Source organism: Sus scrofa, chromosome 13 (assembly GCF_054392235.1).
Source record: "Sus scrofa isolate SSC_HxYL_T2T_F1_AM1 chromosome 13, Sscrofa_HxYL_maternal_Yorkshire_Landrace_v2.0, whole genome shotgun sequence".
NCBI lineage: Eukaryota > Metazoa > Chordata > Mammalia > Artiodactyla > Suidae > Sus > Sus scrofa.
The window spans coordinates 89,333,211-89,347,600 of NC_139395.1; the positions used below are offsets into that span (position 1 = coordinate 89,333,211).

At 46.8% G+C, this 14,390-nt stretch overlaps 1 protein-coding gene across 2 annotated transcripts in view; it reads left to right on the forward strand.

Moving 5' to 3' along the window:
* The window catches only part of BFSP2 (beaded filament structural protein 2), an 82,468-nt gene that overhangs the window by 39,520 nt on the left and 28,558 nt on the right, over positions 1 to 14,390 (forward strand). For both annotated transcript variants that reach the window (XM_005669841.4, XM_084989751.1), the window contains one exon: positions 11,984 to 12,066. In XM_005669841.4, the coding sequence (XP_005669898.2) occupies positions 11,984 to 12,066 (83 nt within the window). The remainder of the gene's footprint in view (positions 1 to 11,983; positions 12,067 to 14,390) is intronic.

The following is a 14,390-nucleotide window of genomic DNA, read 5'->3' on the forward strand; positions in this document are numbered from 1 at the left end:
AAAAGTCCTGTGGCTGCTCAGAAAAACAATTCAGCTCATAGCAGGGGAGGAAAGAAGAGATAAAGCCAGAGTGAAGAGCAGGGCCAAGTCGTGGGAGTTTATTCAAGAGCACACCCCTGAATACATTCAAATTTGTATCTTAATTAATTCCAGCAGAAATGAGAACAGAAAGGTGGAAAGCAGTTCCTCCAAATCTAGAACTCAGAGAGAAACAGAAAGTTAGAGAGTCAGGAAGAGAGAAAGAGATGTCACGGAGGGAGACCAGCTGTCAAAGCCCCCCAGGGTCACCGTATCTTGATGTGCCTGGTGCTCAAAACAGATTTTATTAGGGCAGCTGTAGAAAATTAGCCCCTGAAAGGGCAGCTCATGAAAAAGAAACCCTTCTGACACAGTGCTCAGGATTACTAGTGATACGGTGCTGTTTAAACCCAAAGCAAGCCCTCCCGTTTCCAAGGTAGCTGGAGGCAAGCTGCTGGGTGAGCTTAGAACCAGAAAATGTGTGGGGTCAGGGAAGGGGAGACCTCAGGGAAAGTGGAGCCCAGGGAACTTTGTCCTTCTCATGACAGAGGGCAACCTTTTGGGACCGGGTGCTCCTGATTGATCACCCAACACTGTGAACACCTCCATCCATGCTCATCCGACCTTCCCTACAAAGACCTTTCTCCCTTGGCCAAAGCACAGCCTGATTGATCACCCAACACTGTGAATACCTCCATCCATGCTCATCCGACCTTCCCTACAAAGACCTTTCTCTCTTGGCCAAAGCACAGTATGAGGACAAGGTCAAGGCTTGCTTGCGGTACAGACTCAGAAGTGTCCGTCATCCTGAAAGTCCCAAGTAAGACCCAAGCTTAGCTCTCGGTGTCCCCGATTCTCCCTGGATCCCCAGAGGCTGTGACTGTGCTTAGGGGCAGCTGTTGGGGAGGTGGCACCCTCTCCAATATCTGATGACTTTTCCCCTGACTCCACTGGCAGGTGTAGCCTTATCTCCCCACATGGGCTTCATATTCTCAGCCTCAGGTAACAACTATCTGGTTGAATCAGAAATGAGAGGATTAGGGTTCAAACAAAGGCTGGATGAGGGATGGGAATAGAGGGAGGCACATGATTGTGGGGAGTTGATATGTTTAAAGCTGGGAGGGAGGAGGAGGCAGGGCTGAAGGTGATTCTCAGGTTGGAACCAGGTAGGAACTTGGTTGTGCCCTGAGGGCCTCCTCCCCCTAGTTGTTCATGAAGAGGCAGCACTGTGGCAGGGCTCGTTAATCCCACTGGATGTCCGGTACCAGACACTGTGCTGGGGATGGGACAGCAGCAGGACAGAAAGGCAGCTCCTGGCCTCAGGGAATTTACATTCTGGCAAAAAATTCGGAGATAACAACCAATAAACCAATGAACAAAAACTGGTATTAATTGTGGAAAGTGTCTTAAAGAAAACAAGGCAGAGAGGGGAAAATAAGGAAAATAAGGAAGGAGGTCCTACCTTGGGCAGCAGGAGAGAAGCCCATGTGGTCTAGGAAGGCCAGGCACCTGTGTGGCTAAGCCCTGCAAGCTGTGGGAGGATGGACAGGTGTGGGGCCTCAGGGGCCACTGTCAGAAGTATGGATTTTATTCGAAGCACAAGAAACACCACAGAAGAATTTTTATTTAATTTAATCATAGCAACGTGATCTGACATGAAGAGTTGAAGAAAATTACTCTGAAATCAGGATGAAGAAAAAAATAGGATTCGAGAAAGAGGGGTTAGGATGTTGCTGAGGTTCCGTGGAGCATGATGTGCACCAGGGTGACAACAGTGGAGATGTGAGAAGCAGCTAGATTTGCAATACATGGCGGGGCGGGCCGTGGGTGTAAAATTGAGCAGCCCTGGTATTGCATTAGATGTGGGAAGTTAGAGAAAGTATAATGCCACTGAGAAAGCATAATGCCAAGATCCCTAGTTTCTGGGGAGAAAGCGTAATGCCAAGATCCCTAGTTTCTGGGTAGAGGTTTGTATTGTTTGTTTACTGGCTTAGAGAAGTTGGAAGGGCTGGTATTTGAGGGAAAAACTTCCATTTAGGTCATGTTAGGTTCAAGATGTCCGGGTTACGTAGAGAAGATGTCAGAGAGAGAGTGGTGCACAAGCCTGGAGTTGAGAAGAGTGGTCCAAGCTAGAGATATATGTGCAGAAGTCATCAGTACACACATTTCAATCCATGTGAGTGGATCGGATCACTTAGTGATGAAAAAGAATAAGCCCTCAAGACTCAACCCTGAGAAACTCTAGCATTTAGAGTCAGACAAGGGAGAAACTTTATGAAGGAGGTCATTGAACATGACCAATGAAGGGGGAGGAAGAGCAAGGGGGAGTGGTTCATGGAAGCCCAGAGAGGAAAGGACGCGGTGCATGACAACTGCTGCAGGCAGGTCCGATGAGCAGAGAGGCATCTTTTCGGCATGGTGACATGGTGGTCTTCACCGTCTTGGTAAAGATGCAGTAAGAGTGGGTATAGGGACAGATAATGATTCATTGTTCTTACTGCTAGAAGCAAATCATGCTGGACATTTATCCTAAACTCAAAAGTCAAATGTGAGAAGTGTTTCCAGGGCTCTGGCATCTGCCAGTGCCCCTGCTGAGTCTCATTTCCCCAGGGAACCCAGGCTTGCCTACCTCCTCCCCCACCTGCAGCTCTTGCTGACTCCAGATAAAGCATTTATTATACATACCCTTGGGCCCAAATGATAACCCTTTTGAAAATGTCACTTGTCCTTGCATTTTTAAAGCATAATGAATGCACCTGCCAACACCAGCTCCACTGTTTTAGTAACTGTATCTTCAGTGAGGAGGGAGTAGGAAGGGGTGAAATACTCATCATCATAGAACCAGGGTTCCAGGGCTTTTCAAATGACTATGGATGGAAAACTGAAGGGGAAAAAAATGAAGCCACTAGAGAGAAGTCTTCATTGAGTTGCCTGTGCATCCAGAAAAAGTGAACTGGGGACAGTGCTAGACCACACACTAGTGGACCACAGCAGCGGTCTTACCCCCCAATCCTTGAACAATTGCTCTTGCCCAAGACAAATAACAGTAAAGCCATAGTGACCCTTCGTGGACGACTTCCTCTACGCCAGGCAGTGGGCCCAGTGCTTTAGGTGCCTCACCTCATTTAATTCTCACAACTACCCCAAGAGGCGGGGAGTGGTATTATCCACATTTATGGATGAGATCACTGAATCTTAGAGTCGCTTATCCAAGTAACTAGCCCAAGCTGGTGAGGGAGGAACTGGATTCAAGAAGAGGCCAAACATGGTTGTTTGCCTACATGGTGTTTATCCTGCTTGGAGAGGTGGGGACGTGTTCCTCAGGGTGGGACGTGACTCAGAGGCAGAACTGATCAGAGGAGGGAGGAAGGGAGTCAGCAAGCTCCCGCCCGCCTCCAGTGTATCCAGTAGCTCCGGCTAGAAGCTTAGAGGCTTCATCCTCAAATCCTCTCCCTCGCTCTCCTCATGTGCCACCCCACTATCCCTACAACCACCCTAGTCAAATGCCATCGAGTCCCCTGGATGAATGCAGGACCCCCCAACACACACACACACACAGCTGTGTCTTCCCTGCAGGAGTTGGAGGGATCTACTTACCATGTAGGCCACCCCTGTGCCCTGCTCGAAACCTCCCAGAGGCTGCTCAGGAAATGCCACCTCCTTTCCACTGTTCCTGAGGCCTTCCCCCAACAATCTGGCCCTTGCCTGCCCTCTAACCATGTCTCCTGCCGTAGATGCTGATTCCCCCAAACAGGGCAGAGCCTGGCACAGAGGAAACAATCACATGCTGAAGACATGAAAGCAGGTGTGAGTGAGTGGATGAATAAAGAAGCTTCATAGAGGAAGCCGTATTCGAGACAAGCATTAAAGTGGGAAAGGGTTTCTCGGGCAGCAAAGGCCAGGGGTGTCAGGTGGTATGACCAGGTTCTAGACAGAGGCGACAACAGAGGCTGGGACAAGGAGTAGGTCCTGGAAGAGCCTCGTGGGCGGCCATTCAGGACGGGAGGCAGGTCTTTGCAAAGCAGAGGTTCCCAAAATCTAGTGTGCATTGTAAACCCCTGAAAAGCATGTTAAAATACAGATGGCTCAGCAGTAATGAACCCAACTAGCACCCATGAGGATACGGGTTTGATCTCTGGTCCCGCTCAGTGGGTTAAGGAGCTGGCATTGCCGTGAGTCATGGGGTAGGTCACAGATTTGGCTTAGATCCCATGTTGCTGTGGCTGTGGCTGTGGTATAGGCCTGAAGCTGCAGTTCCAATTTGACCCCTAGCCTGGGAACTTCCATAAGCCGCAGGTGTGGCCCTAAAAAGCAAAAAATAAATAGATAAATGAAATAAAATACAAATGGGTAGGACCCACTCCAGAGATCCTGACTCAGGCATCTGAGAAATGGTCCAAGAATTTGCATTTCTTAGAAGTTTTAGGTGATCAGTCCAGGGACCACATTTTGAGAACCACTAGTATAAGTCTGCTGAGGAAACCTACCTAGGGAGGTGCAGAGGAAGATAGCTCCAGGGAAGTCAACTGAGGTAGCTGCAGGCTGAGCCCAGAGCAGTGTGAGGAACGCAGCCAGCAGGCAGCCCTCCCTCTCCCCTCCCTGCCCACCCCTCACAGAGAACCTACCTCTGCCCACCTTGACTTCTGACTGCTTCCCCTGATTATCAGCCTCACCTGCTCATTCACAGCATTTTATGCTTTGAGGGTGACTTTTGTTTCTGGCTCCAGCAGAATTAAGAGGTCCTGAGTCCTAGTCGCTCAAGATCAGCTAATCTCACATAGCAGTTCACACTGATACTGCTGACAGTGTCTTTTTTTTTTTTTAATTTTATGTAAGTGGAATTTTTTATATACACTATTTTGTGACCTGCTTCTTTTTAAAAATTGTAGTAAAATACACAGAACATAAAATTCTCCATCCTGGGAGTTCCCATCATGACTCAGTGGTTAACAAATCTGACTAGGAACCATGAGGTTGCAGGTTTGATCCCTGGCCTCGCTGAGTGGGTTGAGGATCCGGCATTGCCATGAGCTGTGGTATAGGTCACAGACGCAGCTCGAATCTGGCATTGCTGTGGCTCTGGTGTAGGCTGGCAGCTATAGCTCTGATTAGACCCCTAGCCTGGGAACCTCCATATGCCATGGGTGCGGTCCTAGAAAAGACAGGCAGACAAATAATAATAATAATAATAATAATTCACCATCCTAACCATATTTGAGTGTGCAGTTCAGTGGCATTAATTATGGTTACATTATTATACTATCATCACCACTATCCATTCTCAGAACTCTTTCTTTTCTTTTTCCTTTTTGCTTTTTAGGGCCACATCTGAAGCATATGGAGGTTCCCAGGCAAGGGGTCTAATCGGAGCTACAGCTGCCGGCCTGCGCCAGAGCCACAGCAATGCCAGATCCAAGCTGTATCCACGAGCTACACCACAGCTCACGGCAATGCTGGATCCTTAACCCACTGAACGAGGCCAGGGATCAAACCCAAAACTTCATGGTTCCTAGTCAGATTCGTTTCCACTGCACCATGATGGGAACTCTTTTTTCTTACAAAAGGGAAACTCTGTACCTGTTATGCAATAATTCCTCTTTCCCCACTCCCTCCAAACCCCTGGCAACCATTCTACTTCTGTTGCTATGTATTTGACTAATCCAGGAACCTCAAGGGGAATCATACAGTATTTATGCTTTATCAACTGGCTTATTTCACGTAGCATAATGTCATTAAGGTCCATCCATGTTGTAGCAACGTGTCAGAATTTCATTACATTTTAAGGCTGAAAAATATTCCATTGTTTGTATAGACTACCTTTTAATTATCCATTTATCCACTGAGGGCCACTTAGGTTGCTTCCCATTTTGGCTGTTGCAAACATGGATGTGCAATATCCCTTCAAGTCCTGCTTCCACTTCTTTTGCGTACCTACACAAAAGTGAGATTGCTGGAGCACTGGGTGGTTTCTAGCTTTAATTTTTTGAGGCACTGCCGTACTGTTTGCCACAGCTGCAGTTCTGTTTTACATTCCCATCACTAGTGCACAAAATGTCCAATCTCTCCACCTGCTCATCAACACTCGTTATTTTCTGTGTGTTTTTTTAATAGTGGCCATCTTGATGGGTATAAGGTAATATCTCACTAGTTTTGAGACAGTGTCTCTTTTTAACAGGAGGCCCCATGTTGAGTTATGTGGCCTTGATGGTAGGGGTCCCAGCTCTGTTTGGGCAGAAGGACAGAGAGAAAGAAAAGATATCATCTGCTAGGGTCCCCAGCATGCCATGTGCAAGCAGCCAGTTGCCTTAAATCCGCCCTTGAGTTCAGTGTTATATCAGTTTATACTTTTCTCCTACTAGAAAACCATGCAGGAGTGGTCCCAGGGTTGGGACTAAATGTGCTGGCATTCACAGCATCGATCAGGGACTGTACATCTTAGAGTCTGGTATTTTTATTTCCCCCGGATCAGAGAAGTGAGGTTTATTTGCATCCACTTCAGCCACCAATCCAAGAGGACCAGACCGTCACTGTCTGCCTCTCGCAGTTTTAAATACCAATATCTTTCCTCTCTAGGGCCTGGCAGTAAAGTTCACAGCAGCACAAGCCCCTGGAGAGTCAGACCCACAGACCTGCCCCAGCTCTTCTCAGTTCACAGCGTTTGGAATTGAAAGCACAAGGACTTGGAGAGGGAGGTGGTTTGGTTTGATTAGTTAGCGTCCCCCCCTGTTCTGCCCAGGGAAACTAGCTCTTTATCTTCATGACATGGCCCAAATAGGAACCAAGAATCCTGACTGTTCTGTGTTACAGCAAAGATAGAAAAAAATCCTTCATAATAGAGTCTCTCTTGACTCTGATGTGCCTTTTAGTTTCCCAAACTGATGACAAAGATACAAACACTTTCAAGTCACATTAACCTGATCAGCCTGCTGGCTCTGCCACTTCCCAGTGGTGTGATTTGGGCAATTTTTATATGTTCTCTGAGTTTCAACATCTTTCACCCGCAAAATGGGTGTGTTGATATCAGCATAGGAGGGGTGCTGTGAACATTTCGTGAAGTCTTTATTTTATTTTATTTTATTTTATTTTATTTTATTTTATTTTATTTTATTTTATTTTATTTTATTTTTTGTCTTTTTGCCTTTTCTAGGGCCACACCCGTGGCATATGGAGGTTGCCGGGCTAGGGGTTGAATGAGAGCTATAGCCGCCGCCAGCCTATGCCACAGCCACAGCAACATGGGATCCAAGCCGTGTCTGCAACCTACACCACAGCTCATGGTGATGCCGGATCCTTAACCCACTGAACAAGGCCAGGGATCGAACCTGCAACCTTATGGTTCCTAGTTGGATTCGCCAACCACTGAGCCATGATGGGAACTCCTGCGAAGTCTTGAATGTTAATTATTTAGTGAAATGTGGGGCACAGTCAGTAAGCTGGTATCTGTATAACAGTTGGCTGGTGTTCCCATCATGACTCAGTGGTTAACAAGTCTGACTAGCATTCATGAGGACACAGGTTCGACCTTTGGCCTCGCTCAGTGGGTTAAGGATCCAGCATTGCCGTGAACTGTGGTATAGGTTGCAGACATGGCTCAGATTCTGTGATTCTGTGGCTGTGGTATAGGCCAGTAGCTACAGGTCAAATGGCACCCACTCCCTATGCTGCAGGTGCAGCCCTAAAAAGAAAACAAACGAACAAACAAGTTGGCTTTCCATGGATTAAAGGATCTGCTTTATAGTGTTTGCCAATTTCCCTAGTGTAAATACTCTCACCCACCTATGTAAATGCAGAGATGGGAAGAGATGCATTGTAGGACACGGTTTTATAGTGCCCCCCATCAACTGAAGAAAAAAGCACACCCTAAAAGTTGTCTTATTTAGGGACCTTACTGAGGATGATAGCCTAGGAGATAGTCTCTCAGCTAGCTCTAAGGAACTGCTCCAAAGAGGTAAGAGCCAAGATATAGGAGTTTGGGATTGGGAAAAAAGCATGTTGTAGAATATCAAAAGATTACAGCTAACCACACACACACACACACACAACTGCTATCTCAAGTTAATGAATTTAGTGCTTTTCTATATAAAGGAAGATGCAAGAGTCTAGCTCATTGAAATTATTCCTTTGATATGCACATTAACCATCTAGGGCCAGTATCCAAAGCCCGAAAAGATTTCTGTTTTTCTTCATCCTAAATTCCCCTCAGGGTGCACCATGGGGTTGGGGGCAAGGGGTGGGGGCTGCAATGGCTGATGGCTTGGACCTTGTAGAATGGTCTTTGTTTACTGGGATGGCAGGGAGTATTCCCTGTCCACACATCATATGAATATAATAGAAGCAAATAACCTCAAGAGCAGAGATGACCATCAAACATAGTAAAACAATGAGGAAGTGGTGCGTATTCATTACCTTTGTGTTTTCGGTATTTATTACCTTTGTTTTTAATAAATGGTAAGTTCACATAATTAAAATTTTCATGATGGCTCTGTTTAACAACCAGCTCATGAAACTGCTGAAATGTTTAACAGTCTGCCCTGGCAAGCCAGTACAAGCCAGTACAAGCCAGCTCCAGAACATGGGTGGGACACATCTGTAGGTGGGCAGCAAATCCACCTTCCTTCCCTCTTCCTTCTCTGTCCTCAGTCCACAGGAGGATTTCAGGGTTTTCTCATGTGTGATGACAAAGACGGTCCCATCTCACTGCAGACTCCCCACTCTCTTTTAGCCTTGGCTCAGCCTGCTCTGAATGTAAGCAAGGTCCCAGCCCTGGCCCCACTGCCTGGCCCTTCCTAGGCTGGGGCCCTGAGCCACCACTGACACCCAGAGGACGTGGCCTCTGAAAGGCTGAGGGGCCACGGGAGGACAGAGGAGGACTTTCTGTGGCTTACTGGTGGACTGGAGGTTTATTTTAGGATCCGGCCTGTGGAGGTGCGGAAGCATGGCCAGCAAGCTGTGCTTTGGCAAGTCAGGGCCTATAATTAGCCTCCACTTGAGGTTTGAATAAATCCCTGGTTGTTACTAAACAAGAGCAAAAGCAGGAAGTCCTCCAACTTCCCTAGCCCAGTACTTCCCAGCCTCCTAGAACAGACACTGGACAGAACTACCCCATCTGCTGGGCGGCATCCAGAGTATCCCAGGCAGCCTCCTGTCCTTGACCCGGAGTGAGGAGGCGGAGCAAGGACAGAGCCCTGGCCTTGCCTACAATCAGAGTAATTCCCCCAGGTTTCAAATTTGTCATCTGCAAAATGGCATCGCTGAGCATCCAAAGACTAGGAAGAGGGGGGTTCCTGAATGTGGGGGTGGCAATGTGTGAAGAGGACAAAGAGGGGGCTGGCCAGAACGGCCAAAGACAGCCCTCAAGGGCCTTACGTAAACAGAGCCCTCAAATGAAATCTATTCAACCACATTAACTATGTTTTCTTATTTTCTGAATTCTTGACGCTCTGGCCCTCACTATCAGGGAGAGACTGCCGCTTGTGGGGCTGGTAAAGCCTTGAAATAGTAACTTGGGCACACAAACCAGCTGATCCTGAGTCAATACCCCACCTGCCTCCCCTCTCTGGCTCTCACATTCTGGAAGGCGATATTCCTCTTCCCTAACCACCCCAGGCCAGGACCAGACAACTAGGGACCACCCCTATAGCCCAGAGACAGCTAAAATTAGTCAAACCAGCCAATCCCGGCAGCTTACCCTGCCTTGCCCATTCCTTATCATGAAAACCACAACAAAGCTCTTGCCCATGCTTTCCCCTCACCCGTTCTGCTTCCTGGCCACCCCTGCTGCATCCCCTTGCAGCCCTGCATGGATAGCTTCACCCTGCCATGGGAAGTGTGAGTAACAAATGATCTTTTCAGTATTGGTCATCTCCTGATCTGCTGGCCTCGCCACACCAGAATAAAAGCAAAATCCCAGGGGATTTTTGGGGGCTTCCAGAAAGTGATCTCCAGACTCACCTGGCTCACTCATGATCTCACCTTCCTCCATGCATGCATTCTGTCAGCAATCATTGATGGAATGTCCACCACAAGCCAGAGCTTGGAGACACTGCAGTGAACAAGAACTGACCTAGGAAGAGACACATCAGTGCAGTGAGATGAAGGCTCTGCTGGGGAAACTGGGGGAGCAACATAGCCCAGCCCTGAAACACACTGGGGACCCAGCAGCTGGGGTCTCTCTTGCCCTGTTCTTTCTCTTCTCACTCTGGTTGCTGAAGTCTGGTGCCAGATGTCTTCCCCCTAGACAGCAAAAAATTTACAACTCATTCCCTTTCAAGAGCAAAGAACTGATAAGAGCTTAAAACAGTGATTTGCATCCTTCCCTTGTTTTTCATTGTATATATTTTACATATATAATTGTATTGTATATATTATACATATATAATTTATGTATAGTTAAATACACAAATCTTTAAAGGCACAGCTTAACAAATTTTTACCTGTTATCATCAGTGTAATCTCCAGATCCAGATATGGAATATCTTTATCACTCCAGAAAATTCCCTCAGATTTGCATCCTTTTTTTGTGTGTGTGTGTTATTAAGGCTGCACCCTCGGCATATGGCAGTTCCCAGGCTAGGGGTCGAATCATAGCTACAGCTGCTGGCCTACACCACAGCTATAGCAGTGCTAAATCTGAGCCACATCTGCAACCAACACTGCAGCTCACAGCAATGCCAAATCTTTAACCTACTGATTGAGGCCAGGGATTGAATCCACATCCTCATGGATACTAGTCAATTTCGTTACCACTGAGCCACAATGGGAACTTCTTACAGCCTTCTCTTAAAATAAGTTATTTTATCCCCTACCTCAAAGACTGAAGATTATAGCAAAGCCAGTATGTAAAAATTACACTTTTTTTCCCTCCGGCTGCACCCATGACATGTGGAAGGTCTCTGGCCAGGTATCAAACCCTCACCACTGCAATGACAATGCTGGACCCTTAACCCATTGCACCACAAGAGAACTCCAAAATATAATGTTTTTTTAAAAAAGGAAGTCTCTCAGGTTAAGAAGAAGGACATCCCCCAGTCTCCACCTGTGAGGAACCCTGAGTGGTACTGGGTGGTAAGTTTGAAAAGTTAGACTCTGTGAAACCCCCAAACCGAATATACAATGCTCATGTTTACGTGTATGTTTTGAGAGTCGCGCTATCCAATACAGTGCCTGCTGGCCACCTGTGGATATTTAAATTTAAATTATTTAAGTTTAAATAAGGTTAAATGTTCAGTTCTTCAGTCACCTTTACCACCTTTCGAGCATTCAGTAGCCAAGTGTGGCCACCAAGTTGGACAGCAGATGTAGAACACTTCCTTCATCACAGAAAGTTCTATTGGGCAGCACGGGTCCAGAGATTTCATCAGCTTCTCAAAGGTATCCATGAAGAGAAAATGTTAAGAGATCCTAAACCAAGCCAGTGAAACTTCATTTATGGAGCCAGAAATTTTGCTGGAGAGCCGAAAGCTCATCGTTGTGGCAGAGGTTACAAACAAGTCTGCCTTGATTAATTTTTTTTTTTTTTTTGGTCTTTTTAGGGCTGTACCCTTGGCATACAGAGGTTCCCAGGCTAGGGGTTCAGTCGGAGCTGTAGCTGATGGCCTATGCCACAGCCACAGCAACCCCAGGTTCAAGCTGCATCTGTGACCTACACCACAGCTCATGGCAACACTGGATCCTTAACCCACTGAGCGAGGCCCGGGATCGTACCTGCATCCCCATGGATGCTAGTCAGATTCGTTTCTACTGAGCCATGGCAGGAAATCTGTGCCTGGTTTTGGTTCAAAAATCCAACCCTAAAAGCTCTTAAAAGATATCCAGGTTTTATACTTTAATGTCCTTCTCCTCCCCCTTTTCTGTCTGCCATGAGAAAGATGCTCTCAGCTCCCAGGAACCCATATGTCCAGCTCCAGGCATGGCAGAAAGTAGGAAGACATTGAGGTGACTTTGTCTTTGGTTGCGCTCATTCTAGGTGGGCGAGGCGGTCCTGGAAAACGCACGGCTCATGCTGCACACAGAGAATATCCAGGCGGGTGCGGATGACTTTAAGGAGAGGTAATGCTTCAGCACAGAGGGGACAGTCCCTCCCCACCCCAGACTCCTGGGCCACTCTGGTAATGTGGTCCTGCAGTCTGCAGCAGGCACCCAGACTTGTGGATGGCTAAGAGGGTAACAGAGATTCTGGAGAATCCAGAGTCAAGACTGTCTGTCTCAAAACGCTTGCAGGCCTAAATCAGGGTCTCAGAGATTTTTCCAATGTCACTTGTTTAGTTAGAGCAGGGGTCTTCAAAACCTGGTGTGCATCAGAACCCCCTGTGGGGCTGATGGAAAACTCAGATTGCTATGCCACCCCTTAGAGTTTCTGATTCAATAGGTCTCAGGTGGGACCCAAAACTTCCATTTCTAACAAGTATGTTGGTCCTGCTAGTCCTGGGAATACACTTTGAAAACCACTGGTTTAGAGTAATGCTTCTCACTCTTGGTTGCTTATTAGAATTACCTGGACACTTAAAAATGCCAGTGCGCAAGCCCCAAAGATTAATTGAACCAGAGTCCTGAGTGTGGGGCCCAGCTTCTCTCCTTTTTAAGTTCACCAGGTTTTCTTTTCTTTTAAGGGCAATACCTGTGGCATATGGAAGTCCCCAGGGTAGGGGTCAAAATGGAGCTGCAGCTGCCGGCCTATGCCACAGCCACGGCAATACCAGATCAGAGCCACATCCGCAACCTATGCAGCTTGTGGCAATGCCAGATCCTTAACCCACTGAGGGAGGCCAGGGATCAAACCTGCATCCTCATGGAGGCTAGTTGGGTTCTTAACCCACTGAGCCACAGGGGGAACTCCTTATCAGGATTCCTTGATGTCCACCCATCCTTGAAAACCACCTCTTTGGAGTCTAATACAGTGTTTCCTACAATGTGGCTCATTTTAAGTCATGTAAAGATATTTTATTTTAATAGTCATGTATTTATTTTTATAGTTACCTTCTGTTTATGGCCCATGAAACTGTCTTTCCACTCTAGTATTACCATTTATAGGAGCAATTTAAAATTTATTTAATATAGAAAGCTCTTAAAGTTTATTGATTTCAGATTTACTCTTTAAATAGACAAATATAAGGGACAATACAAAGTAAACAATGATACAGGAAATACATGTTTAGGGCTAAATCGTGAAGGAGAGTGAGGTTTGTGAAACACTGGCCTAATGGAGAAGCAAAATGGAAAAGTTGCTTTCATGGATGAACACAGTGATTTTGAGAATATTATGTGGGGAAGGTGTCCTGGGAGTTGAGCAAATGGGTGGGTAATGTTATTCCCTAAGCAGCAGAGATGAAGAAGAAAGGCATATAGTTGGGAGTCTCTGGGGAAGACATGATGCGACAGCCACACTTTAGGAATATAAGTATATTGTGAGAGTTCCCACAGTGGCACAGTGGGTTAGGGATCTGGCATTGCCCCATCCATAGCATAGGTTGCAGCTATGGCTTGGATTCTATCCCTGGCCCAGGAACTTCAATATGCCGAGGTGTGGCCAAAAAAGAAAAAAAAGGGGGGGGGGGATGTTGTGATGAAAAAGGGAATCTTGGAAGTTCCATTGTGGCTCAGCAGTAAGAAACCTAACTAGTATCCATGAGGATGCAGGTTCAATCCCTGGCCTTGCTCAGTGGGTTAAGGATCCAGCACTGCCATGAGCTATAGTGCAGGTTGCAAATGCAGCTCAGATCTGGCATTGCTGTGGTTGTGGTGTAGGCCGGCAGCTGCAGCTCCAATTCAGCCCCCAGGCTGAGAACTTCCATATGCCACAGGTATGGCCCTTAAAAGCAAAAAAGAAAGGAAGAATGAAAGGAAGGAAGGAAGGCAGGCAGGCAGGCAAGCAGGACAGCCTGCCTGGGATGCAACAGTGTGCAGGCTTGAGGGATGGGTTGAAGAACTAACCAGCTAGATTTGAAAACTGACTACATAGACAGCCTGAAAAGAGAAGATTAAAGATAAGTTCCAGGCTTTGAACTTGAGTAATTTAGAAGACCGGTGAGTCTACTGAATGAAATAGAAAACTGGGGAGGGAGGCTTGTCTAAATTCCAGGGGTCAATAATGAGTTTGGCTTTAAGGAAGCTGAGTTGAGCTGATGGTGGAGCAAAAAAGCAGAAATGAGGTGACACCATAGGCAGTGTTGGGTCAGCGTGGCCTATAGGTCAAGGCAAGACAGTTCTGGATGTCATGAACACCCAGGAGTTCTAACTGCAGCACCATTCCAAGTGGGGGGGGGGTGAAAAAAAGCTAAAAGCTTAGAAGCATCTTTGGAGGATATCATAGAGATAATTCATATCCTCAGAGGACTTCCAAAAAAAATGGTCTGTAGAAGACCAAAACCCCCATT